The 27,206-nt window shown below is 36.0% G+C and overlaps 2 protein-coding genes across 18 annotated transcripts in view; one reads left to right on the top strand and one right to left on the bottom strand.

Moving 5' to 3' along the window:
- Nucleotides 1–7,240, top strand: part of PBK (PDZ binding kinase) — a 28,153-nt gene extending 20,913 nt beyond the window's left edge. For both annotated transcript variants that reach the window (XM_054497356.2, XM_054497355.2), the window contains exons 7-8: nucleotides 5,721–5,897; nucleotides 6,354–7,240. In XM_054497356.2, coding sequence (XP_054353331.1) covers nucleotides 5,721–5,897; nucleotides 6,354–6,550 — 374 coding nt within the window. In that variant the 3' untranslated portion in view covers nucleotides 6,551–7,240. The remainder of the gene's footprint in view (nucleotides 1–5,720; nucleotides 5,898–6,353) is intronic.
- The window catches only part of ESCO2 (establishment of sister chromatid cohesion N-acetyltransferase 2), a 62,393-nt gene that overhangs the window by 20,174 nt on the left and 15,013 nt on the right, over nucleotides 1–27,206 (bottom strand). For 4 of the 16 annotated variants that reach the window (XM_054497352.2, XM_054497350.2, XM_054497346.2 and 1 more), the window contains exons 8-11: nucleotides 24,447–24,536; nucleotides 23,688–23,831; nucleotides 16,837–17,012; nucleotides 12,295–13,213 (exon numbers count right to left, since the gene is read on the bottom strand). In XM_054497352.2, the coding sequence (XP_054353327.2) occupies nucleotides 13,081–13,213; nucleotides 16,837–17,012; nucleotides 23,688–23,831; nucleotides 24,447–24,536 (543 nt within the window). In that variant the 3' untranslated portion in view covers nucleotides 12,295–13,080. Of the gene's footprint in view, nucleotides 1–7,225; nucleotides 8,697–8,762; nucleotides 9,269–9,410; nucleotides 9,588–12,294; nucleotides 13,214–16,836; nucleotides 17,013–23,687; nucleotides 23,832–24,446; nucleotides 24,537–27,206 lie in introns of those variants that run through there. The other 12 variants (XM_054497354.2, XM_054497351.2, XM_063669386.1 and 9 more) reach the window with 8 other exon arrangements.

Raw genomic sequence — 27,206 nt, 5'->3', positions numbered from 1 at the left:
CTACCACACAATAGAATACCATATATCCATAAATTATACAGGTTTATATTTATAGGCATAAATATATCCAGTGAGATAAACAGAATATAAAATAGCACTTATATGTATTTACATGTATGAAGAAAAGTTTAAAAAAAGAATACCCAAATCGTAAAATGTTTTTTTAAACAGGTAATATATGAACATTTCACAACTAAAATGTAGTATTCTGGCCGGGCGTGGTGGCTCACGCCTGTAATCCCAGCACTTTGGGAGGCTGAGGAGGGCGAATCACAAGGTCAGGAGATCGAGACCATCCTGGCTAACACAGTGAAACCCTGTCTCTACTAAAAATACAAAAAATTAGCCAGGCGTGGTGGTGGGCACCTGTAGTCCCAGCTACTCAGGAGGCTGAGGCAGGGGAATGGCGTGAACCTAGGAGGTGGAGCTTGCAGTGAGCTGAGATCAAGCCACTGTACTCCAGCTTGGGCGACAGCGAGACTCTGTCTCAAAAAAAAAAAATTAAAAAAAAAAAAAATATATATATATGTAGTATTCGATGAAAAGCCAAAATCTTAAGTTTCTCTCAAGATAAATTTGCAAATATTAATACTATGTACATGTCAGGCACCATGAATATAGAGTACATGAGATAGACACAGTCCTTACACTGTTGCAGCTCCTAATCTAGGATGGAAAGCAGCTCTTGAATAATAATGAGGCAAGATGACAGTTATAATACAAGGAATTATAAACACAGCAGTGGCCCTTAACCTAGTCTAGATGTTGAGAAAGGCCTCGCTAAATGATATTTAATAAGCTGAGAATTGAAGGATAAGTAGGAGCTCCAGTTTCATCATTTTTCAGTTTGGGATAGTAACTAAAGCATGTCTGCTTAAACTCTTTGAATGTAGTAAAGGGAAATAAAGTATAAACTGTTTCTGTATCAACCAAAAGGAATGACTGAACTATTAGTTTATGATCTCATCAGACTTTTGTTGTCAGAACAATCCATCTTCACAGGGAGCAAACCCAATCAGTAACATAGGTCGGGGGGGTCCCAATCCATTATGTTTAAATACTATGTTAAATTCACTATGTCACACGCTATTATGTTTACAGACTTGGAGAAATGTAAACATACATACAGGAAATGCACTTGTGGTTCAAGTCTCAAATTGGAGCCGTTATTTTAGACCTAGAGTTCTAGAAAACTACTTTTTAGCCTGATGGATCCTTGTAGGAATCTGACCTACTTAGAATGTATGTGTACACACACATATACGTGTATATACTGAATGGTGTAAGTATCCTTCCTTATTGCCACAGAGTCACTGCCCATGTGGGCCATGTCTATAGGCTTTTCTCTTGTCATGAATTCCATGAAGTGCCTCTAAGATATAAGGTACAGTACAGGGGAAAACCTTTAAGGAGCTTATAATGTCCATGGCTACCTTCTAAACTGTAATGCCCAAAGCAGAACTAAGTACAAAGGCTACCACAGAGACACCACTCATCTTTCCTTCTTGCCTGCTGGTACTGGGTACCCTCCTAGTCTGGTATTTTTGTTCTCACTTAACAGAGCCCACTCATTTATCAGGCATACCTCCCAAAATGTTAACGGAATAAATGAATGCTTGTTAACTGGAATCTTCAATTTCCTGGCTTATGGATTCTCACTTTTCCTTCTTTTAGCCCTCCCTTTTGTTCTTTAAATGTTAGTTTCCTCCTCTTTTCCTTGTAAATTTCTTGAGCCTCTCAAGGCAGAACTTTCCTTCAGTTCTGGAGAAATTTCTTTCAGTAAACAGCCCCACTGTGTCTTCTTTCTGTTGTTTCAGAATGAATTATATTGTTTTCACTCTAACCTTATTTGTGAGGAAATGCAGATTATAGTAATCAAATACTGAAAATTTTCATTTTTTAGTATAATACACTCTAACACTGCCTAGTGAATATTCTGTTTATAAGAGTTTGAGTTTATCCTAGTTACAGAAGTAAAGGTTTGTATAACACTATGGGAGGAATCATAGAGTATATTTGTTGGCCACAATGGAATTAAGTTAGTTAGAAATCACTAACAGGATATCTAAGGAAACCCCAAGTATCTGGAAATTCAGTAACACAAATTTAAATAACCTATGGGTCAAAGAAAATGACAAGGGAAACTGGAAAATGTTTTGAATAATTAAGGAAAATACAGCATATCAAAATGTGCAAGCAATAGCTAAAGCAGGGCTCAGAGGGAAATCTATAGTTGTAAATTATATTGGAAAAAAGGAAAGTTCTAATTCAATGACCTATGTTCATTGATTTAATCTAGAAAAAGAAAAGCAGAGCAAATCCAAAGGAAGGGAATAAAGCTATGAGCAGAAATCAATGAAATAAAAAACAAACACTATAAAATATTAACAAAGCCAAAAGCTGGTTATTTGAAAAGATAATGAAATATATAAAGCTTTATCTAGACTGATCAAGAAAAAAGAGAACACAAGTCCCCAATAACAGGAATGAGAAAAGGGTTATTGTAAATTCTACACACATTTAAAGAATAATTAGGCTATTACAAATGGCTTTATGGCAACGAATTTGACAACTTAGATGAAAAGGACAATTTCTTTGAAAAATACAATTTACCAAAATTAATATAGGAAGAAATAGGAAATCCACATAGCCCTATGTCTACTACTAAGAAACATTCCCACAAAGAAAACTCAAGACCCAGATGTTTTACTGTTGATTTCTATCAAATATCCAAGGAAGAAATGATACGGATTTTACACAAACTTTTTCAGAAAATAGAGGAATAGGGACCTCTGCCCAGTCTGTTTTTGAAGTCAGCATAACTCTAATATCAAAACCTGACACATTGTAGGACGTCCCATCAGTCCTGATGTGATTATTATGCACTGCATGCCTGCATCAAAATATCACATTAACACATAAACATGTACACCTGCTATGTACCCAGAAAAATAAACTGATATTAAGAAAAAAAATCATAGTCCAATATCCTTCACAAACACAGATATCAAAATCCTTAACAAAATATTAGCCAATTCAGTCTAATACTACATGAGAACACTACATCTTGACCAACTAGGACTTATTCCAGGAAGGAAAAGTTGTAACATTCAAGAATCAACGTCCTCACTATGCTATACGTTAGGTCACCAGAACTTACTCATCCTGCATAATGGAAGCTTCATGCCCTTTGTTAACAATACTGTACACTTGAGATTTGCTGAGAGTAGATCTTGAGTATTCTCACACACCCAAAAAAATGGTAACTATATGAGGTGATAGATATGTTAATTAGCTTGATTGTGCCTGTGAGGTCACAGTGTTTACGTATATCAAACATCAAGTTGTATACCTTAAACATATATAATTTTTAAGTATACCTCAAAGCTGGGGGGAGGAGTCAATAAAATTCACCATATTAACAAAATTTTTTAAGTTCTAGGGTGCATGTGCACAATGTGCAGGTTTGTTACATAGGTATACATGTGCCATGTTGGTTTGCTGCACCCATTAACTAGTCATTTACATTAGGTATTTCTCTTAATGCTATCCCTGCCCCCACCCCATGACAGGCCCCAGGGTGTGATGTTCCCCACCGTGTCCAAGTGTTCTCATTGTTCAGTTCCCACCTATGAGTGAGGACATGTGGTGTTTGGTTTTCTGTCCTTGTGATAGTTTGCTGAGAATGATGGTTTCCAGCTGCATCCATGTCCCTGCAAAGGATATGAACTCATCCTTTTTTATGGGTGCATAGTATTCCATGGTGTATATGTGCCACATTTTCTTAATCCAGTCATTGATGGACATTTGGGTTGGTTCCAAGTCTTTGCTATTGTGAATAGTGCCACAATAAACATAAACGTGTACACGTGTCTTTATAGTAGCATGATTTATAATCCTTTGGGTGTATACCCAGTAATGGGATTGCTGGGTCAAATGGTATTTCTAGTTCTAAATCCTTGAGGGATCGCCACACTGTCTTCCACAATGGTTGAACTAGTTTACAGTCCCACCAACAGTGTAAAAGCATTCCTATTTCTCCACATCCTCTCCAGCATCTGTTTCCTGACTTAATGATTGCCATTCTAACTGGCATGAGGTATCTCATTGTGGTTTTGATCTGCATTTCTCTGATGACCAGTGATGAGCATTTTTTCATGTGTCTGTTGGCTGCATAAATGTCTTCTTTTGAGAATTGTCTGTTCATATCCTTTGCCCACTTTTTGATGTTTTTTTTTTTTCTTGTAAATTTGTTTGAGTTCTTTGTAGATTCTGGATATTAGCCCTTTGTCAGATAGGTAGATTGCAAAAATGTTCTCCCATTCTGTAGGTTGCCTGTTCACTTTGATGGTAGTTTCTTTTGCTGTGCAGAAGCTCTTTAATTAGATCCCATTTGTCTGTTTTGGCTTTTGCTGCCATTGCTTTTGGTGTTTTAATCATGAAGTCCTTGCCCATGCCTATGTCCTGAATGGTATTGCCTAGGTTTTCTTCTAGGGTTTTTATGGTTTTAGGTCCAACATTTAAATCTTTAATCAAATTTGAAAACTACATATCATCTCAATAGATGCAGAAAAAGTGTTTGACAAAATCCAACATCCATTTTTGATTTGAAAAAAGATTAACCTCCCAGCTAACTAGAAATAGAAGGGATCTTAGCTTGAGAAAGGCTGTCTACAAGAAAAACCTGGAGGTATCATACTGAAGTAGGGAACAAGGCCAGGATGCCTGCTCTTGCCAGTTTTATTTAGCAGTCCTATAGCCTTAGCCACTAAAATAAGGCAAGAAAATGGAGAAGGCAAAATTGTAAAGGAGACGAAACTGTCCCTGTTTGCAGTTGATAACGTTGTTTAGGTAGAAAATCCCAAGGAATCTATAAAACAGCTATAGTGAAGTTAGTGATTACATTTCTGTGTATTAGCAGTACATAATTGAAAATGGAATTGTTTAAAATCTATTTACAAGTACCAAAACCCAAAATATTTCAGAATAAATCTAACCAAAAAAGTCTAAATCCTCTGTAATGAATACTATATAAAGCATCACTGAGAAAATTCAGTAAGATATAACTAAGTGGAGAAATATATGACTGATTTGGAAGACTCAATACTATTAAGATGTTAATGCTTACCAAATTGATCCAGAGATTTAGTCCAATCCTAATGAGAATTTTAGCTGGCTTTTTCATTGAAATTGACAAGTTGACTCAAGTTTAAATGGAAATGTGAGTGGACCTATTTCTTTCTTGGGCTTTAAAAAAGAGCCTATGTGTGATTGGTCCCTTTCCCTTTTCCTTGACATAGCAATCATGGAAGCATAGAAATGGTACCTCTCTCAGCCTAATATTGTTCACAAAATGAAGAAATTCAGGTCTAGAAGTGATCTGCTTAAGGTCACACAGCTTGCACATGTCTTTGAACCAACCCAAGCAAGGCAGTCTGGCTCCAGATTCTGTAATCTCAACATCCACATTCTATATTCCTACTAATTTGTAAGAGAATTGCTGTTTCTCTACATACTGCCAACTGACCAGCTTCTTGAATATTTACCAACCTGAAAGGTAGAGAGTAATCCTTATTGAGGTTGAGTGTATTTTTACATTTTCTGGCTACACTGATTAACCTGTGAACTACTTGTTCAAATCATTCACCCGTTTCCCTTTGGGTTGCTTGCCTTTTCGTGATTTGTAGCTCCTGCTTTCATAACCATCTTGCTTGTTTCAGTGACTGACCCTGAGGCTTGTTACATTGGCACAGAGCCATGGAAACCCAAAGAAGCTGTGGAGGAGAATGGTGTTATTACTGACAAGGCAGACATATTTGCCTTTGGCCTTACTTTGTGGGAAATGATGACTTTATCGATTCCACACATTAATCTTTCAAATGATGATGATGATGAAGGTATGAATACAATTTCTAACATAAATCCCAATCTCTTCATTTCACACTAAAGATTAGTTTACATAATTTTATCTTGCTAAGATATGTATTAGTACTGATGACTGATTTGGTACCACCAAGGTTTAATCTCACACAAATGAGACACAGATTGAAATAGGGAGAAAAATTGAGGCTATCCAGAGAAGCAAAAAATTATCTTAAAAACTCCCTTTTCCTGAGAAAATGATTGGAAAACTATCATAGGAAGGGTAAGAGTAGGGGTCGATAACCTGTAAATCCAAGACTAAAGCAAATCTACTTGATGGCAGGACAGTTGAAGACATTTCCATTCTGTCTGTGGCAGAATGGAAAGCATACTGGACCATAAATTCTTGTTTCAGGAGAAGGGTGAGCTATTAAACTTTTCCATGACATAAAGTGATTTTGTTTATTGTTTCAATCTCTAACTCCTTCAAGATAAAACTTTTGATGAAAGTGATTTTGATGATGAAGCATACTATGCAGCCTTGGGAACTAGGCCACCTATTAATATGGAAGAACTGGATGAATCATACCAGAAAGTAATTGAACTCTTCTCTGTATGCACTAATGAAGACCCTAAAGATCGTCCTTCTGCTGCACACATTGTTGAAGCTCTGGAAACAGATGTCTAGTGATCACCTCAGCTGAAGTATGGCTTGCGTAAATAACTTTATTCCAAAACATTTAAATAGTTACTATCAGTAGTTATTAGACTCTCTAAAATTGGCATATTTGAGGACCATAGTTTCTTGTTAACATATGGATAACTATTTCTAACATGAAATATGCTTATATTGGCTATAAGCACTTGGAATTGTACTGGGTTTTCTGTAAAGTTTTAGAAACTAGCTACATAAGTACTTTGATACTGCTCATGCTGACTTAAAACACTAGCAGTAAAATGCTGTAAATTGTGTAACATTAAATTGAATGACCATTACTTTTATTAATGATCTTTCTTAAATATTCTCTATTTTAATGGATCTACTGAAATTAGCACTTTGTACAGTACAAAATAAAGTCTACATTTGTTTAAAACACTGAACCTTTTGCTGATGTGTTTATCAAATGATAACTGGAAGCTGAGGAGAATATGCCTCAAAAAGAGTAGCTCCTTGGATACTTCAGACTCTGGTTACAGCTTGTCTTGATCTCTTGGATCTCCTCAGATCTTTGGTTTCTGCTTTAATTTATTAAATGTATTTTCCATACTGAGTTTAAAATTTATTAATTTGTACCTTAAGCATTTCCCAGCTGTGTAAAAACAATAAAACTCCAATAGGATGATTGATAAAGAATAAAGGACACTTTGGGTACCAGAAGGTGTCTCAGCATTATTTTATACTTCATTGATTTGAGTGTTGTCATTAAACTTGTTGAGTAAATGTGAGGTTTCTTTCCCTCTCTTGGCCTTATTTTGCTAATCTGTAGTGTTTTGGATCAGTAGTTTCTGTGAGCCACAGTCCCCTGGGAATTTTCCAACTTACTGAATTGCCAATGTAGGTGGTATACCTAGATTTGGGTGTAGACAGAATTTTAAAAATTACCGACACAGGGCGTTCTTAGAAACATTAGGAACAACTGCACTCTGAACTTTAAAAATGCCTAGAAATCACTGAAGGCCTTTTGGTATAAGATTGTACCAAGCAATAGGACACAGAACATGAATTTGCATATATTCCATCAAAATAATGTGACAAGTAAATTGGAAGTTGTCTTAATCTGTAGAAAAACGTATGTATAATTTTGCATCGTGATACTCAATAGGGTCTCTTATCCTCGCTCTGACATGTGTCACTCTTCTTTGCCAAACCAACAGAGCAGCTTCTCCAGGTCATTCTTTTCCTAGCAGGAATAGCAGTTCCTGCTTTAAGACTTAAAGCAGGAATAGCAGTTCCTGCTTTAAGACTTAAAGCAGGAACTGGATCTTTCTTGAATTGGCTCTTTAATACATAAGCCATTGCTTTTCATTGAGAAATTTATTTCTAGTTCCTACAGTTGTGATATCTAATAGGAATAAACTAATACCAAGGACAAGACCAGCAACTTCACAGCCCTTGTCTATGGTAGACATTACAAAATAATCCCAGTATGCACTGCCCCTTGAGCCTGGTGAGGTCCTAGAAATCCTCAACACAAGATTGCAGACAATCTGCTACCAACTGGAAGAAAATGTTTTTTTATTCTTGTTCTAGAACTTGCTCTAAGTCTCAGATGTTATCTTTTTGGACATTTGCCTCATTCTCAAAAGAGCAACATGTGACTTGGCTGAGGGCTTTTTTTTTTTTGAGACAGGGTCTTGCTCTGTCACTCAAGCTGGAGTACAGTGGGGCAATCATGGCTCACTGTAGTCTCGACCTCCCAGGCTCAAGTGATCCTTCCACCTCTGCCTCCCACTCCGAGTAGCTGGGACCACAGGTGTGTGCCACCACACCTGGCTAATTTTTTTTTTGTATTTTTTGTAGAGACAGGGTTTCACCAAGTTGCTCAGGCTGGTCTGGAACTCCTGAGCAACCTCTGTCTAGGCCTCTCAAACTGCTGGGATTACAGGCGTGAGCCACCGTGCCCAGGACTACCTTTACACTGAGTTAATTAGTAAATCAAAATAGCCTTCTCTCAAGTGGCTTTCTCACCTCCCAGAAAATCTTTCCCTTTAGAATCTGTAGAAGCCTCCAGAAGCTTGTTATGCCTCCATAAAAGGAGATAATCAGCAGCTGCTTGAGAAATGTTGAAGATGATTCTTTCATGTTTCCTGGTACCTATTTAATCTTCTACAATCTGTTGATTAGAATAAAAATTAGAAAGGATTTTAAACTAAACAAATGCTACATATAAAAACTATATAAAAATGCTATATATATCAGCTAAGAATTTAGGAAAAACAAAACAAGCCTCCCGTCTTAGGCTACTATAACAAAAATACCATAAACGAGGTGCCTCAAACCACAGAAATTTCTCATAGTTCTGGAGACTAGGAAGTCCAAGATCAAGATGGTATCTGGTGAGGGCATCCTCATAGAAGGCACCTTCTGGCTGTGTCTTTACATGGTGGATGGAGCAAGGGAGCTCCCCAACCCTCTATTTTTATAAGGACATTCATCCCTAAGGTTCCTTCCACCAACATGGCCCATTCACCTCCTAAGACACTACTTACGATGGTATTGCATCATCTTGGGGGACAGGGTTTCAACATACGATTTTTGGTGGAACACATTCAGACCATAGTACCTCCCTTCCAGTGGGGGGGAAAAATTAAAACTTATAGGAAATAGAAAACAAACCTTATAGGATTAACAATGCCAATCTTCAAAAATACTAACAAAATTGATAAACCCCTAGGCAAAACTCACCTATAGAGAAAAAAAGACATGTCATGAGTGAAAAAACCTTTACTACAGATCCTACAGATACCCAATCTTATTCATGAACACATGAAAAGTCCAAAAGAAAAAAATTAGTTCACTGAAGCCAATAACATAAAAAAGAAAAACATCAAGACCAAATTGGGTTTGGTTTATTTAGTTCAGGAGGGCTAGATTGCTTTAACATTCAAAGAACAATGTAACTGCCATATTAACAATGAAGAAAAATCAAAATCATCTCCAAAGATAGAAGACTTTTTATAAAATCTGAGTATCTGTTCAAGATGTTTGAGAGCTTCCTAGAAACCTAGGAACAGACAGAGAACTTCCTTAATATTAGAAATTTATCTACAAAGAAACTATAAACCTTATATTTAATAGTAAAATGTTGAAAACTTTACCTATTATCAGCAATGAAACAAATATGCCCCCTACCATTGCTTTTATTCAACACTGTACTAGACCGGCGATATTAGAAATGCAATATTGTAAGAACAAAAAATAAAAGCTGTAAGATTCTAAAAGAAATAAAACTCATTCACAGATATTATGTAGATAGAAATAGATAAATTAGAATTAAATAAGTTTAGAAAGATTGTGAATACAAAGTCAAAACTTGTAGTTTATATATCAGCAAACAAGATGTAACTGAAAACACTTTTCCCAATGGCTTAAAAAAAAGTAACAGCTGGGCACACTGGCTCATGCCTATAATCCCAGGACTTCGGGAGGCTGAAGCAGCTGGATTACTGCAGGTCAAGAGTTCAAGACCAGCCTGGCCAACACGGTGAAATCCCGTCTCTACTAAAAATACAAAATTAGCTGGGCGTGGTGGCATGCACCTGCAATCCCAGCTACTCGAGGCTGAGGCAGGACAATCACTTGAACCCGGGAGGCAGAGGTTGCAGTGAGCCAAGATAGTGCCACTGCACTCCAGCCTGGGCAACAAGAGCAAAACTCCGTCTAAAAAAAAAAAAAAAAAAAAGTATCCAATACTTGAGCAAGTCTAAAAATCAGTCCTCCCAAATTCATCTATAGATCTGACACAATTCCAATAAAATCCCAACAGGCTTTTTTGTTGTTGGTAGCTTTTTGTGGAATAAATTGATTCTAAAATGTATATGGAAATGCAAAGTCCAAGAATAGACTGAAGAAAAAAAGTGGGACCATGTACTAATACTATAGCAAACATTAATATTATAATTAACAGTCTGGTATTAGCATAAATAGAACCTATATAAGATTAGTACGAATACATAGGCAGAAATAGACATATACATATATGGGCACAATTTATGGCAAAGACCCCCAGTAGAATGCCTGATACCATGGATAGTATTGAACCTGATTGCCCTCAATAGGAATATGTTTCTGTGCATGTCTTCTGCCCACAAATTTAATGCCTTTTCCATCTTAACTGAGCACTTATCACCCACTGTGGCTACTATGAATGGTGGGCAATTTAAAACTTATGAATTCCTTACTTCTAGAAATTTCCATGTAATATTTTTGGTAACCAACTGTGGGAAGTGAAATTGCAGATAAGGGGGGGATTGCTGTACAAGGTGATCTAGGCTCATCTTGTACATTCATTGCCCTATCCCTATAATGAGCCATTTCTCCAAAGAGCCCCAGGTCCTTTTGTGGAAGAAGGTATTAGTAAGCAAGATCTGGCTGGGTGCTGTGGCTCACACCTATAAATCCAGCACTTTGGGAGGCTGAAGTGGGAGGATCACTTGAGCTCAGGAGCTTAAGGACCGGCTGGGCACCATGGTGACACTCTGTCTCTACTAAAAAAAAAATACAAAAATTACCCACACCTGTAGTCCCAGCTACTTAGGGAGCTCAGGCGGGAAGATCACTTGAACCTGGGAGGTCGAGGCTGCAGTGAGCAGTGTTTGTACCACTGCACTTCAGCCCAGGGCGGGGGAAAAAAAGAAAGAAACCAACCAAGATCTGGGTGGTAGGTGTGCTCATTGCCATTGGGGTATCGTTGCTTTGAGACCTTCTCAGTGCACTTGCTTCTTGTATGTGTTATACTTAAATTAAAAACAAAACAAACAAACAAAAAACACCCAACCAAGCCACAGTATCAATAGCAAAACATGCTAAATATTTAAAATAGAAATAGTTCTTGAAATACAACATATCTAAGACATACTGAAATGAGGCAAGATGCAAAATAACTGCATATGTATTTAATCAATCTAAAGTAATAAGCACTAAACTCAAAGCAGGATTAAGGGAAGCCTCTTCTTTTGGCAATCTCTATTTCTGTATTATCTGAATTTTATTTAACATATACTATTTTCATAATAAAATATAATTAAAATCAGATTTAGTTGTATAAAATAAAGAATTTTAATTGATTCATTACAAAAGCATTAAGCAAACAAAATGTTAATTAAAAATTTTAAATAAAATATTTAAAAGAAATAAGTGCAGAAAATAGCATTAAAATGTTTGCATAATTACACACATTTTAATACTTCCACATTCTTTTGGGAACCCAGGCTTTTAAATTTTGGAAACATGTTAATTTACAGGCAAATAAAATGAATGCAGATGAATAGTTTCTACATACAATTACCATCTGGAAAACGACTTGCCTACAGTCTTATTGCCAGTTAGCAGTTGAATGATTTTTCAGAATCAAAACAATTTGAACAATGTTTTGCTTTTTAAAGTATCCAAGAATTATACTAGAACAATGTGTGAACATTTAAGTGTATTTACACAGTTCCATGGTCTCTGATCCACCAGCCTATGTATATTTACTAACCTTGGTTCTTTTACCATACATCTTGTAAAGACTTTTGCCAGGTATCTCAGAACAAGTAAGGTGCATTTTAAACAAGCAAAAAATTAGAAAATGAAACATCTAATCCAACTAGGCATTTTGTTAATGACATCAATTGTCAGTAACAGGTTCCCAAAGTAGTACTACCAACATTTCCATACAACAAAAATTAACTAATAGTGCAATTACTAAGTATAATTTTAATTAAATCTGATGACAGGTAAACATTTATTTTCAAAAAGATTAAACATTAAGCTATAAAATTCTGTTCTACAGAAATGCATATGGGATAATCTTATTCCTTACCATCTTGTTACAAATAAATTCTAAACATTTTCTAAAGATACTCAAACTGAGTTACTACAGATGAGTGCCTATCAAGTGAAGACTGTATAGAGAAGTCAGGAATTAGGCTGGGAACGGTGGCTCATGACTGTAATCCCAGCGTTTTGGGAGGATCGCTTGAGCCCAAAAGTTCCAGACCAGCCTGAGCAACAGAGTGAGACCCATGCTTCTATTAAAAAAAAAAAAAAATTTCAGGAATTCCCTTTACAAATTGGGCACAGAAATTTTACTTGCCCAAGTTTAAATTTGCCTGTTTGCTTCTGATGTGGCATTAGATAATCCTGGTCTAAGAGTGTGCTTTATAAAAGACCAGGTCACATTTCTAGAGAAAAATCACTTTGTATTTAATACTCTTATATAAGAGTCAGGTAATTTTCCAGTTATAGCTACAAAGTTTCATAATTAAACATTCAGAGTGCTAATCAGTGAATCACCCAAAGATTTTTCCTTTGAATCCCCAGATAATTTTCAACAAATTTATTCCTGACTTTTCAACTCATAAGGAACAAAACTGTGATATGTGTGTGTGTGTGTGTGTGTATGAGTGTGAGTCTTGGTATTTTTTATTTTGATATTTATTAAATAGTTTGTATTTTATAATAAGGAGTTCTCTGAACTTATCCAGATAGTAACTCTTTTATAATTGAAATCAGCTTTAACTATTAAAATTATATACGAGGAAATTAGGAGTGTTGCAGTACTTGGTTGCAAATAACTTGCCATCTGGTGTTGGGTCAGAAAATGCTATTTCATCAGCGCTGAGAAAACAGCCAAACATGAAGCAATTCCTAGAAGAGAAGAAAAGATGATTTAATGATGGAAGCAACTTAACATTCTAATTAACATGAGCACAATTTCAGTAAATACTCGACTTAAATCAACCTTATTTTTAGTAAGTGAAAAAATGCCTTATATTTTAGGGACAGAAGTCTAATGATATCATTTCACAGATGAGAAAACTAAGGTCCAGAAAAAATTCTGACGAGAGGCAAAGGGAACCATCCACTTAACTCTAGGATATCCATGGTAAAGAGCAACTAATATAAGATCATATTGCTAGGCCAGGTGCAGTGACACACGCCTGTAACCCCAGCACTTTGGGAGGCCAAGGTGGGCGGGTCACGAGGTCAGGAGATCGAGACTATCCTAACACAGTGAAACCCCATCTCTACTAAAAATACAAAAATTAGCCGGGCGTGGTGGTGCACGCCTGTAGTCCCAGCTACTTGGGAAGCTGAGGCAGGAGAATCACTTGAACCCAGGAGGCGGAGGTTGCAGTGAGGCGAGATCTCGCCACTGCACTCCAGCCTGGGTAACAGAGTGAGACTTCAACTCAACCAACAAAAAAAAAGAGATCATATTGCTAATTAAAAGCCAAAGATAATTAGAACAAAAAAAATCACCAATTTTAGCCAGTAACTATATATATTTATATAGTTTATATATATATATTTATGTAGTGTATATATATATATTTATGTAGTGTGTATATATATGTGTTTTTTTTTTTTGAGACAGTCTCACTTTGTCGCCCAGGCTGGAGTGCAATGGCACGATCTCTGCTCACTACGACCTCTGCCTCCCGGGTTCAAGCGATTCTCCTGCCTCAGCCTCCCAAGTAGCTGGGATTGCAGGCATGCGCCACCACACCCGGCTAATTTTGTATTTATTTATTTATTTTTTAGTAGAGACGGGGTTTCTCCATGTTGGCCAGGATGGTCTTGAACTTCCAACCTCAGGTAATCCACCCTCCTTGGCCTCCCAAAGTGCAGGGATTACAGGCAAGAGCGACCGTCCAGCCTATATATTTTTTTTCAATGAAAACATCCACTGAGAGCTTTAAGAAGGGAAAAACTAATCTGCATTTTGACTACAACTCTCCTTGATCTTGCTTACTTTAGGATTAAAAGTAATAAGGAAATGGTTAAAAGAATTCAACATCTCCTACAGCTTGTTTGTAAAAGAAAAAAAAATTAATCAAAATTGAGGGATATTCTATAAAATAACTGACTTGCACTCTTCAAATTCTTCCATGTCAAAAGACTGAGAAAGTGTTCCAGATTAGGGAAGATGAAGATTAAAGAGACATGAAAACTAAATGCAGTATGTGATACTGGGCAAAAAAAAAAAAAAAAAAAAAAAAAAAAAAAATGCCATGAAGGACATTTGAAACAACAGACAAAAGTGAAATATGGACTATCAGATAAAAGCATTATATCAATATTAAATTTCCCAAATTTGATAATTGTATCATGGTTATATAAGAGAATATTCTTGTTTTTAAGAAAAACACACCAATGCATGAAGGGGTAAAGGGGCGTAATATATGTAACAAAATAATTCAGGAAGGTTATCTAAACATAGAATGGTAAAGCAAATGAGGTAAATGTTGAACTTAATAGATCTTGACAAAGGCTTCTTACTACTCTTGTTGTTTTGTGAGTTTGAAATTATTTCAGAGTAAAAAATTAGAATTTGATTCAATTAGAAGATATAAGCTTCTAATATATTAACTATAATTAAATACATAATATGGTAGAACTAGGTTAGATACTGGTATTCCTCATACCAAATTGATATATTTAATATAAAACATAGAAAAGTATTTCATAACTAATCAAACAAAAATCTTTAAGATACCAATTTTTCCTACTGATCCCCTTTGTAAGTATGTGTGATTGACTAGGATTTACGGCCCAAGATCCAGTCCCCATAATGGTGTTGGCATTTATTTTTTAAAAGTGGCACAGAATGCAAGAGGCTTGAATAACACTATTCCAAAGTGTAGTCTTTGGTTTGGTCAAAGTGTGCTTACTGGTTTGTAACCTATTATCTACACAATGAAATATGTCTAGAAATTGAGAGAGCAAGTGTTGTGAAACTCATCCATATAACCTAGATTAGGTAAATTAGCAAACAAGCTTGTTTGTGACATTGGAAACTTTAAACATCAATACATAGTGTTAGTTCAAAGTGTGTACATGGGAATTAAAACTGGAGACTCATTTTTTTGGTTGAGATATAATTCATATACTGTAAGACTCACCCTTTAAAAGTGTACAACTGTTTTTGTGTATATTAACAAATATTGTCCAGTCACCACCACTATCTAATTCTAGAACATTTTTATCATCCCAAACCCCGTATTCATTATTAGTTGCTCTCCATTCATCTTTCCTCAGTCCCTGGAAACTACACATCTACTTTCTGACTCTGGATTTGCCTGCCTCTTATGGACATTTTATATAAACGTAATCATACACTGTGCGATCTTCTGCAACTGACTTATTTCAATTAGCATAATGTTTTCAAGGTTCCTCCATGTTGCAGCATGTGCCAGAATTTCCTTTATGGCTGAATAACATCCCATTGTTATTATTGTATCGATATACTACATTTATCCATTAATCACAGATTGGATTATTTATACTTTTTTGCCTTTTATAAATAATCCTACTATGAACCTTCATGTGCAAGGTTTTGTGTGGACATGTTTTCTTTTCTTGAATATATACCTAGGAGTGAAACTGCTAGGTTACATAACAGTTTAACTTTGAGAAACCATCAGATTGTATTCCACACCAACTGCACCAGTTTACATTCCTACCAGCAATGTACAAGGGTTTCAGTTTCCTCTACATCGTCACCAACACTTGTCTGTTTTTTGATTACAGTCATCCTACTGGGTATAAAGTGGGATCTCACTATGGTTTTGTTTTGTGATTTCCCTGATAAAGATGTTGAGCATCTTTTTATGTTGAATTAACCATTTGCAATTCATCTTTAGAGAAATGTCTACTGAAATTCTTTGTCCATTTTTAAATTGGGTTGTCTTTTTATTGTGTTATAAGAATTATTTTATGGGTATTAGACCCTCCTTAGACAAATGATTTGCAACTATTTTCTCTTGTTCTATGGATTGTCTCACAAATCCAGTTTTTTAGTTAGGCTTATGAGTTATAGCAAGTCTTCATTATCTAGTTACTATCGATGAACATGTACAGCTTCTGTAATTTTTCAAACCTTTACTTTGTATAGATTATATTTATTGAAGCGTAATTTCACATCTGTTAAGTCTAATAACAATTTGAGATTGTATTTTTGTTTTGTTTTTCTATTTTTTTCTAGCAATCCATTTTTATTAGTGTTGGTCTGTGACAAATTAAACTAGTCCTTTAGCACAGGTAGTTTGAAAAGCAGTGGGCTAGTATGTTTCAGACCTGGAATGTTGCGCCCTAGACTGAGTACATCTAGTATGGTTTTTCTAGTGCCAACACCTTCCTTAGCCTGACTTTGATAGTATTTATACAGAAGTATTTTACCAATATCCTTCCCTTTAGCTCAGAAGCTGAGAGGTTCTGGGAAAGCTATGAACCTAAGGTTCTGGATCTAGATCCATTTTATTTCTTACCTGAGGGTATCAACCAGTCGTCTTGCAATGCGCTTTCTTCTCTTCAGTCTGAAAACCCAGATTCTACTTATCCCACAGACTGCAGGTTCTGGTACATCTGAACATTGCCAAGCCCTAGGACATTCTGTAGAGCTTGGGGATTCCGGACCAGTTGGTTCAGACAGGACACGAAATGCCTGCAATGATATACAGAAGCATCTATAGCTAACACCACAGATGAGTTCACACTGCTTTAAAAAAAATATTCCTTAAATAAGTATCAAAAATTTAACTTATATCTCTAAATATGTTAAAAAATATTTTCTATTTCTTAAATTCTTATCCCTTTAGTCACACAATGCTTTAAAAAAACCAGTGGTGTTGAGACATTCACACATTCTAGTGTATCCCATAGCATTATGAAACTTTCCTCTTAAACGATTGTAAACATTAGACTCTTCCTTTTAATAAAGTATATAAACCTCTCTCTTTCTCTCCATCCTAAAATGTATATATGACCACCTAAAGAAACCGGTAACACTAAAGATTTATATCTATTAACTATGAAATTTGGTTGGCATTTCAAGTTTCTTAAACATTTTTATTTTGAAATAGATTCATAAGAAGTTGAAAAAAACCACTACAGAGGACCATGTATCCTTCCCTGAATTTTCCCCAATGATTACATCTTCCACAACTGGTATAATACCAAAACCATGAAATTACCATTGGTATAATGGTGTGTATAGTTTCATGACACTTACTCACACCTGTATATTCATTTAACTACCATCACAATCAAAATACACAACTATTGAGTCACCACAAAGATCTTCTTCCTCATTATAGTCACATCCACACTACCCCCTCTCCCATCCCCAGTCCCTGACAACCACCAATTTATTCCCCATGGCTATGAGAATGTTATATATTACATAAATGAAATCATATACCATATGACCTTTTAAGATTGGCTTTTTTCCACTTAGCATAATGCCCCTGAGACTCATCCAAGTTGTTAAGTATATCAATTCTTTGTTACTTTTTATCACTAAGTAATATTCCATCATATGGCTGTATCATAGCTTATCATTCACCTAAAGCATTTAAGGACGCTTTGGTTGTTACCAGGTTTTGGCTATTACTAATAAAGCTGCTATTAACATTCTTGTACAGGTTTTTGTGTGTACATCAGTTTTCCTTTGTTTTAGTTAAATGCCCAGGAGAACGATGGCTGGAGTGTATATGTATACGGTAAATACATGTTTAGTTTTTTTTTTTTTTTAAAGAGACGCAGTCTCACTCTGTCGCCCAGGTTGGAGTGCAGTGGCACGATCTCGCTCACTGCAACCTCCACCTCCTGGGTTCAAGTGATTCTCCTGCTTCAACCTCCCGAGTAGCTGGGCTTACAGGCATGCACCACCACACCCAGCTAATTTTTGTATTTTTAGTAGAGGCGGGGTTTCGCCATGATGGTCAGGCTGATCTCAAACCCCTGACCTCAGGTAATCCGCCTGCCTTGGCCTCCCAAAGTGCTAGGATTACAGGTGTGAGCCACTGCGCCCGGCCTATGTTTAGTTTTTAAAGAAACTTCAAAACTTTTTCCAGAGTGGCTGCAATATTTTACATTCCTACTGACAAGGTGTGAGAGATCTAGTTTCCCCATATCCTCACTAGCATTTGGTATTGTCTCAATTTTTTACGTACTGTTACCCTTCTGATAGGTGTGTATTTAGTTTTTAATTACCAACAACAAAACATTGTTTCTGACCTGAGAGTGGAAGAGAACAGTTAGTTGGCTACATCTTGCCTATTATGAGGACATAACAGTCTACTTCTTTGAGATCAAAGAAGAAAAAGGCCTTTTAAATAAATACACAACATAAAAAGATGTAAACTGTAAAATTAGTAATGTTGAAGGGAGAAAAAGTGCAGAGCTTTTGTAGGTGATATAAATTGTTATCAGCTTAAAATAGGCTGTTATATTATAGGATATTTTATGTAAGCCTCATGACCATAAAGCGAAAACCTATAGTAGATACATAAAAGATAAAGAAATCAAAGCATACCACTACAGAAAATCATCAAATCCCAAGACAGCAAGAGAGGAAGAAAGGAATATATATAAAAAAACCAGAAAACAAAAGGGCAATAGTAAATCCTTATTTATCAATAATTACTTTAAATGTAAATAGAGTACACTAGCCAATCAAGACACACAGAGTAGCTAAATGGATAAAAACACAAGACTCAACTAAATATTGCCTACAAAAGACTCACATAGACTGTAAGTGAAGGGTCAAAAAAACATACTCCATGCAAATGGAAACCGAAAGAGAACAGGAAGTACCTACACTTACATCATACAAAATAGATTTTAAGTCAAAAACCATCAAAAGAGACAAAGAAGGTAATTATATAATAAAAGGGTCAATTCATTAAGATAAAACTGTTGTAAATATATATGCACCTAACATTGGAGCACCTAAATACATAAATATTTAGGATTCTGAAAGGAGAAATAGATAGGAATACAAAATCATAGGGAACTTCAAGATCCCACTTTCAACAATGGATACATCATCCAGACAGAAAATCAATAAGGAAATGTTGAACTTTTTTTTTCTTTCTTAAGAGATAGGGTCTCACTATTGCCCTGAGTGGAGTGCACTGGTGCGATCATAGTACACTGCAGCCTCGAACTGCTGGGCTCAAGCGATCTTCTTGCCTCAGCCTCCCAGGTACCTGTGACTATACGAATGCACTACCATGCCTTGCTAATTTTTGTAAAGACAGGGTCTCACTATGTTGCCCAGGCTGTTCTTGAACTCCTAGCCTCAAGCTATCCTCCTGCCTCAGCCTCCCAAAGTGTTGGGATTACAGGTGTGAGCCAGTGAGTTCAGCCAGTAAACACTGAACTTACATTTCAGACCTAATGGACCTAACAGAAACACATATAGTATTCCATCCAATAGCAGCAGAATGAATGCACATTCTTTTCAAGTGCACACAGAACATTCATAGCAGTATAAAATTAGAGATCAATGATGGGAGGAAAACTGACAAATATGTGAAAATTAAACCAACCACATGCTCCTGAACAACTAATGGATCAAAGAAATTAAAAGGGAAATTGACAAATTTCTTGAGACAAATGAAAATGGAAACACAACATACCAAAACCTATGGAATGCAGCAAAAGCAGTTCTACATAAAAAAAGAAGAAAGATCTCAAGTAACCTAACGTTACACCTCAAATAATTAGAAAAAGAAGAATAAAGCCCAAAGTTAGTAGAAGGAAGAAAATAAAGATCAGTGGAGATAAATTAAACATGGACTCGAAAAATAGAAAAGATTCACAAAATGAAGAGTTGGTTTTTTGAAAGATAATTGACGAACTTTTAGCTAGACTAAGGAAAAAGAAGACTCAACTAAACAGAATCACAAATGAAAGAAGACATTACAACTGATTATCACAGAAGTACAAAGGATCATAAGAGACTATGAATAATTACATATCGACAAATTAGGTAACCTATAAGAAATAAATTCCTAGAAGCATACAACCTACCTATACCGAATCATGAAGAAACAGAAAATCTAAACTCACCAATAAAAAGGAGATTCAACCAGCTTAAGGGAAAAAAAAAAACTTGCATCATAGGAAAGCCCATCTGTAATGACGTCACTGCTAAATTCTACCAGATATTTAAAGAACTAATACTAATCCTCAAACTCTTCCAAAAAACTGAAGAAGAATACCCCCAAAGTCATTTTACAAGGCCAGATTAATCTGATACCAAAGCCAGAAAAGGACATTACAAGAAAAGTTACCAGCCAATATCCCTGATAAACAGATGCAAACTAGCACATTAAAAGCATAGTACACCACGATCCAGAGGACTTTATCCCTGGATGCAAGGATGGCTCAATACATGCACATCAATGTGTTACACCATATTAACAGAGTGAAGAACAAAACTATATGATCATCTCAATACAGAAAAGGCATCCAACATCCTTTCATGATAAGAACTCTCAACAAATTAGGTACAGAAGGAATATATCTCAATATACTAAAGGCCATATATCACAGGCCCACAACTAACATCATACTCAGCAATGAAAAGTTGAAAGCTTTTCCTCTTAGATCAGGAACAAGACAAGGATGCTAACTCTCATCATTTCTATTCTACATAGTTCTGGAATTCCTCGCCAGAGCAATTAGGCGTTCAAATTTAAAGGAAGAAGTTAAATCATCTGTTTGCAAATGACATGAACTTATGTACAGAAAACCCTAAAGCCTCCACCAAAAAAAACTATTAGAATAAACAAATGCAGAAAAGGTGCAGGATACAAAATCAACATACAAAAGTCAGTAGCATTTCTATACAGGAACAACGAACTATGATCTATCTTAAAAAGAAACCAAGAAGACAATCCATTTATAATAGCATAAAAAACCCCATTTATGAATACATTTAACCAAGGAGGTGAAAATCCATACATTGAAGACCAGAAAACACTGATGAAAGAAGAATATCCACATAAATGGAAGGATATTCAGTGTTCGTGGCTTGAAAGAATATTGTTAAAATGTCCATACTGCCCAAAGCAATCTACAAATGCAATGCAATCCCTATCAAAATTCTAATGGCATTTTCCACAAAAATACAAAAAACAGTTCTAAAATCCTATGGAACCATAAGAGATTCCAAACGGCCAAAGCAATCTAGACCAAAGAGTAAAGCTGAGGGGCATTGCACTCCTACTGGCATTAAAAAACACAGCAACCAATGGAACAAAACAGATAAAATAAATCCAGGCATTTAGAGTCAACTGGTGTCTGACAAACATGCCAAGAATAAACAATGGGGCAAGGACACAGTCTCTTCAATAAATGGTGTCGGGAAAAATGAATATCCACAAACAGAAGAATAAAATTGGAGCCTTATCTCAAACCACATACAAAAATCAACTCAAAATGGATTAAAGACTTAAAATGAGGGACCTGAAACTGTAAAACTATAAGGAAAAATTGAGAAAAAAGCTTGACATCGGTCTGGGCAATAATTTTTTGGCTATGACCCCAAAAGTGTGGGCAATAAAAGAAGAAAGAAATGTAACATCAAACTGAAAAGTTTCTGCATAGCACAGAGTGGATAAACACAAACCAACCAACCTACTGATTGACTGGAAAAAAAATTTGCATATACAATAGCGGATAATATCCAAAATATATAAATAACTCAATAGCAGGAAAACAAATACTCTGATTAAAAAATGGGCAAAGAACCAGAATAGATATTTCTCAAAAGAAGACATATAAATCAGAAACAGGCATATGAAAAAATGCTTATTCAACATTACTATTCATCAAGGAAATGCAAATTAAAACACAATCACCTCACACCTGTTAGAATGATTACTATAAAAATGCAACTACCATATGCAGCAATCCCACTTCTAAGTGTATATCCAAAGGAACTGAAATCAGTATGTTGAAGAGAAATCTGTACTCTCATGTTCATGGCAACATTATTCATAGCCAAGATATGTAATCAACGTTAAGTGTCCATCAATGGATGAATGAATAAAGAAAATGTGGTACATATACACGTGGAATACTATTCAGCCTTTAAAAAGGAAATCCTGACGTTTGCAACAACATGAATGAACCTGGAGGACATTATGCTAAGTGAAATCAGTCAAGCAAAAAAGAAAAATAGTGCAACATCTCACTTACATACTGAATCTAAAGAAGCTGACTTCATAGAAGCAGAGTAGAATGGTGGTTGCCAGAGGCTGGGGGAGTGAGAGATGGGAGAAATGGGGAAACGTTGGTAAAGGGTACAAAGTTTAAGTTAGGATGAGTAAGTTCTGCAGATCTATTGTATGGCATGACTATAGCTAATGTATACTTGAAAATTGCTAGAGGCCGGGTGCGGTGGCTCATGTCTGTAATCCCAGCAATTTGGGAGGCCGAGGCAGGCGGATCAGGAGGTCAGGAGTTCAAGATCAGCCTAGACAACATAGTGAAACCCCGTCTCTACTAAAAATACAAAAATTAGCCAGGCATGGTGGCACGCGGCTACTTGGGAGGCTGAGGCAGAAGAATTGCCTGAACCCAGGAGGTGGAGGTTGTGGTGAGGTGAGATCGCACCACTGCACTCCAGCCTGGGCAACAGAGTGAGACTTGGTCTCAAAAAAAGAAAGAAAAAGAAAATTGCAAGGAGCGTAGATCTAAATGTTCTCATCACAATAAGTTGGTAAGTATGTGAAGTATAGATATATTGATTTAGTCATTTTACAATGTATACCTATGTCAAAATATCACATGTACACTGTAAATATTTGCAATTTTTATTTGTCAGTTATACCTTAATAAAGCTGAGGGGAAAGGAAAAGTCCAAACTGATCACTTATACTGGCAAAAATACAAACAAGCTGCTTTTCTCTCCAACTTCTAATAACACAAGAAACTATATGTCTTCTAGAACATTGCTAATTAGTACCTAAATTAGATTCTAATTAAGGGATAAGTAATGACTATTTTGCCAAAAATATTAACCTTCACTAAGCCACATGTTTAAAAACTTTGGTTTATAGATTTGCTTACTTAAAATCACTAGACTTTATAATCCAGCTGTGGAAATGACTACATGAACATAAAAGACTGGCTTACCTATCCTGTTTATATAAAGCAAAATTCCAAATATTAATGGAAATAAATAACTTCAATTATCCACTAGGTCAAGGATATTTCAGTAGGAAGAATGTCATTAATGGTAGCAATCTTAAATGCTGAGACTTCTCCTAACTTTTATTTTGCCTGCAAATTATGCCAATAATTTAAAAGAAATATACCATACCTGTTTGATGGGTTCTGCAATTAAACATCCAACTACTCTCTTTTCATCAGATATAAAAAGAAAAGTTTTTATTTTGTTTGGACATTTAGGAACAACTTGCTGGAAGCCCAATTCATTATCAACAAGTTCTTGGACATCTTCTACCTAATGATTTTAAAAACCAAGACAGGTGAATGTTTTAAAAAGTACAATAGAAACTATACATATTTATATACACAGAATGTATGATTACGGTTACTTTAGCCTCTTTAATTTCTATTTCTTAAATTTATACACCTCCAAAATTATTTCACTATTGATGCATGTAGCTGCTACTGTGGAAACAAGGTTTTAAGAACCTATTTTAAAGATCATTTTCAGCAGAAATTCAGACACCTGGGAGGGATAAGGAATAGGAAGCATTAAAACAGATTTGTTTTAGCTTTATTCATTATTCACAGTGGCTAAACATCCAACCTCAGAAACACAGCCAACACCAATATAAGAAATAGACCCTGGGGGCCATTAATTTCTCAACACTGAAAGCTTAGTTTATCTTTCACAAGGGAAAGATGAACATAAAAGATAAGCTATGGAGCCTTATCTGCCTTCTTTACTCCTTTGTCCTACAATTCTTAGTTTTGTATAAATTGCTACGAAAGTAATCATTAAGCAGGTACCCAAGTGAATTATCTGTCAGCAAAGGCAGTTTGCACTTCAACATAGGTTGATTCCTTGGGGGTGGGGAAATGCAAGAGTTAAAAAGATAATTTTCCATACCTTTTTGATAGCAAAGCTTGGATCATGTGGCAGAACCAACACGATTTTCCCATCCCAAAACTCTGCTACCACACGTTCTTTCTTCCAACCCTGCCAAAGGAAAACAAAAGGGTCAGAGTTTAATTTGTGAAGAGAAAAAAAACCAAGATTAAATAATTTGATGTGGAGAAGACAAAAGGCTAAACAATAACAGATATTTAAAAAAAAAAAAAAGATGAAATCCAACTAAAAGTAATGTGGGAAGAGAAATAAAAGATGACTAAAACAGGTATCTGGCCTCAACAAGCTGATATCCTATCTGGAGACATGTATATGACTATAAAACAAGGTAAAGAGGTAAAGGTGCGGTGGCTCACACCTGTAATCCTAGCACTTTGGGAGGCCCGGGTGGGTGGATCACTTGAGGTCAGCAGTTCGAGACCAGTGGGCAGGTAGGGGAGGGGTAGAAGAATAAGCCAAATTCCAAGAAAAGGCTAAGTAAAAGTCCTTATATGTTTGTCCCTTGTGCTTGACAAGACCACAGATGGGCGCAGTCTTACAACTATTTTAATCTCAACCCCCAGCATAGTGCTTTGGCATGTGGCCCTAGTGTTTGAATGATACTGAAGTATTATGGTACCGAAAAGGGTTTAAAAACCTTGGTAAGATGTCAGTGAGCATAATGGGGAAGGTGGTTAACTTGCCTTCAGGCTAAGGCAACTAACTGAATAAGCAAAGGTGCAGAGAATGGCAAAAAATCTGGTGTAACTGACTGATTGGAAAAAATGAGGTTGAAATATTAGAAATACATTTAATAAGATCCATGACAAAACTATAAAATGTTCCTGAAAGACATCAAAGATATGAATCAATCAGAGGTATACTAAGTTTCTAAGTATACACTAGGTTTATACTATAGTATATACTAAGTTTATATAATAGTATGTGCTATACTAAGTTCCTAAGTTATACTAAGATTTTTTTTCCCTAGAGAAAATGGCATTAGTTTGACTAGTTTCAATAAAAATTCGAATAGGTTTTTCATTTGGGGGGAATGTGATAGGCTCTTTTTTTAATTGAAAGAGTAAATGTGCAGAAAGTCAAGACATTTTTTACAGAGAAGGATGAAAGGGAACTTACCTAACTATACATCCAATACAGTATGAAACTACATTTATAAAAGTATGGCACTAGCACAGGAACAAATGGATGGTGCAGAAGTGTCCAATAACAAACCCATTTATATGTGGGAATCTGGTATGCATTAAATGTGGCATTGCTAATCAGTGTGGAAGATAAACTAGTCAAACAGTAATGTTGGCACACTTTGCAGTCCTTTAGGAAAAATATAAGGATCCATCTCTAACACTATGTCTTGAAAAACTTCCAGTGGATTAAATGTCTAAATATAAATTTTATAGCTATAAATCTTTTTAAATATACAAAAACTTACTAATTTTGGGATGAGATGATGTTCCTGACTTAAGAAACCAGAGGTCACAAATTAGCTAAATAAAAACTTTGTTTTCTTTGTAGCAATATACACCACAAAAAGGTTAAAAAAAAATCCAAGTAATGGTATTTGCTTGTATATGCAGAAAATATCTCTGAAAGATATATAGATGAACCTGTTAATGCTGGATGCCTATAGATAGGGGAACGAGGTTTCTGGAAGGGGTATGGAGAAACTTTTCACTGGATATACTTTTGCAGTCTGTGAAATTTGAATCATGTGAAAGTATTACTATATCAAAAATATAAATTCAAACCCTTAAAAAAAGGGACAGGGAGAACGTATTTGTAACCTAGGAATGATATTCAAAATATATAAAGCATAACATGCCCAGTATGTTTCCACAAATTAAAGAAAGAAATCCAATATAGTATAGTCTGGCTTCATCAGAGAATGTGGCTTATTCCAGCGGCAGGAGCTTAGAGCTGGAGAGGGAATGTGTCATGTGACAAGGTGGGCAGGAGCCAAATATGAAGAGATCTGCCAGCCAAGGTAAGGAGTCTGGGTTTTATTCCTAGTGCAACAGAAAGCTGTCAAATTTGAAGCAGACAATGTCAGAACCTATGTTTTAGAAAGAACTTTCTGGCTGATGTAGAGATCAGATCAGAGAGGGCAAGAATTTAAACTATACACATACACACTTTCTCTTTTGTATATATTTTATATGCACATATATAGGAAAGGGTGAGTCCAGATTAAAGAGCACCAAACTTCTGGTGGGAACTTTTTCTTTCCAGAAGTATGTAGAATCATACTAGACTTATGTTTCATTTATGGCTTTTTTTTTTTTTTTTTGAGATGGAGTTTCGCTCTTGTCACCCAGGCTAGAGTGCAGTGGCACAATCTTGGCTCACTGCAACCTCCGCCTCCCGGGTTCAGGCGATTCTCCTGCCTCAGCCTCCCGAGTAGCTGGGATTACAGGCGCCCACCACCACGCCTGGCTAATTTTTTGTATTTTTAGTAGAGGCAGGGTTTCGTCATGTTGTGCAGGCTGGTCTTGAACTCCTGACCTCAGGTGATCCACTCACCTCAGCCTCCCAAAATGCTGGGATTACAGGCGTGAGCCACTGCACCCGGCCTAGACTTATGTTTTAAAACGTTATTTCTGGTAGCACTATGGGAACCCAGAAAGCAAGCTGTTTCAATAAACAGGCTAAAAATATTGTGAAGGCATTAACTGTGGCAATAAAAATAGGGAAAAAGGAATGTATCTGAGTAGCAGGTACAATCATAAAGATAGGGCCAATGATAGGATGTGTTTGGACTTG

Source organism: Pongo pygmaeus, chromosome 7 (genome assembly GCF_028885625.2).
Source record: "Pongo pygmaeus isolate AG05252 chromosome 7, NHGRI_mPonPyg2-v2.0_pri, whole genome shotgun sequence".
NCBI lineage: Eukaryota > Metazoa > Chordata > Mammalia > Primates > Hominidae > Pongo > Pongo pygmaeus.
The sequence above is the reverse complement of the archived record's forward strand: the minus strand, read 5'-3'. Positions and strand labels throughout refer to the sequence as shown.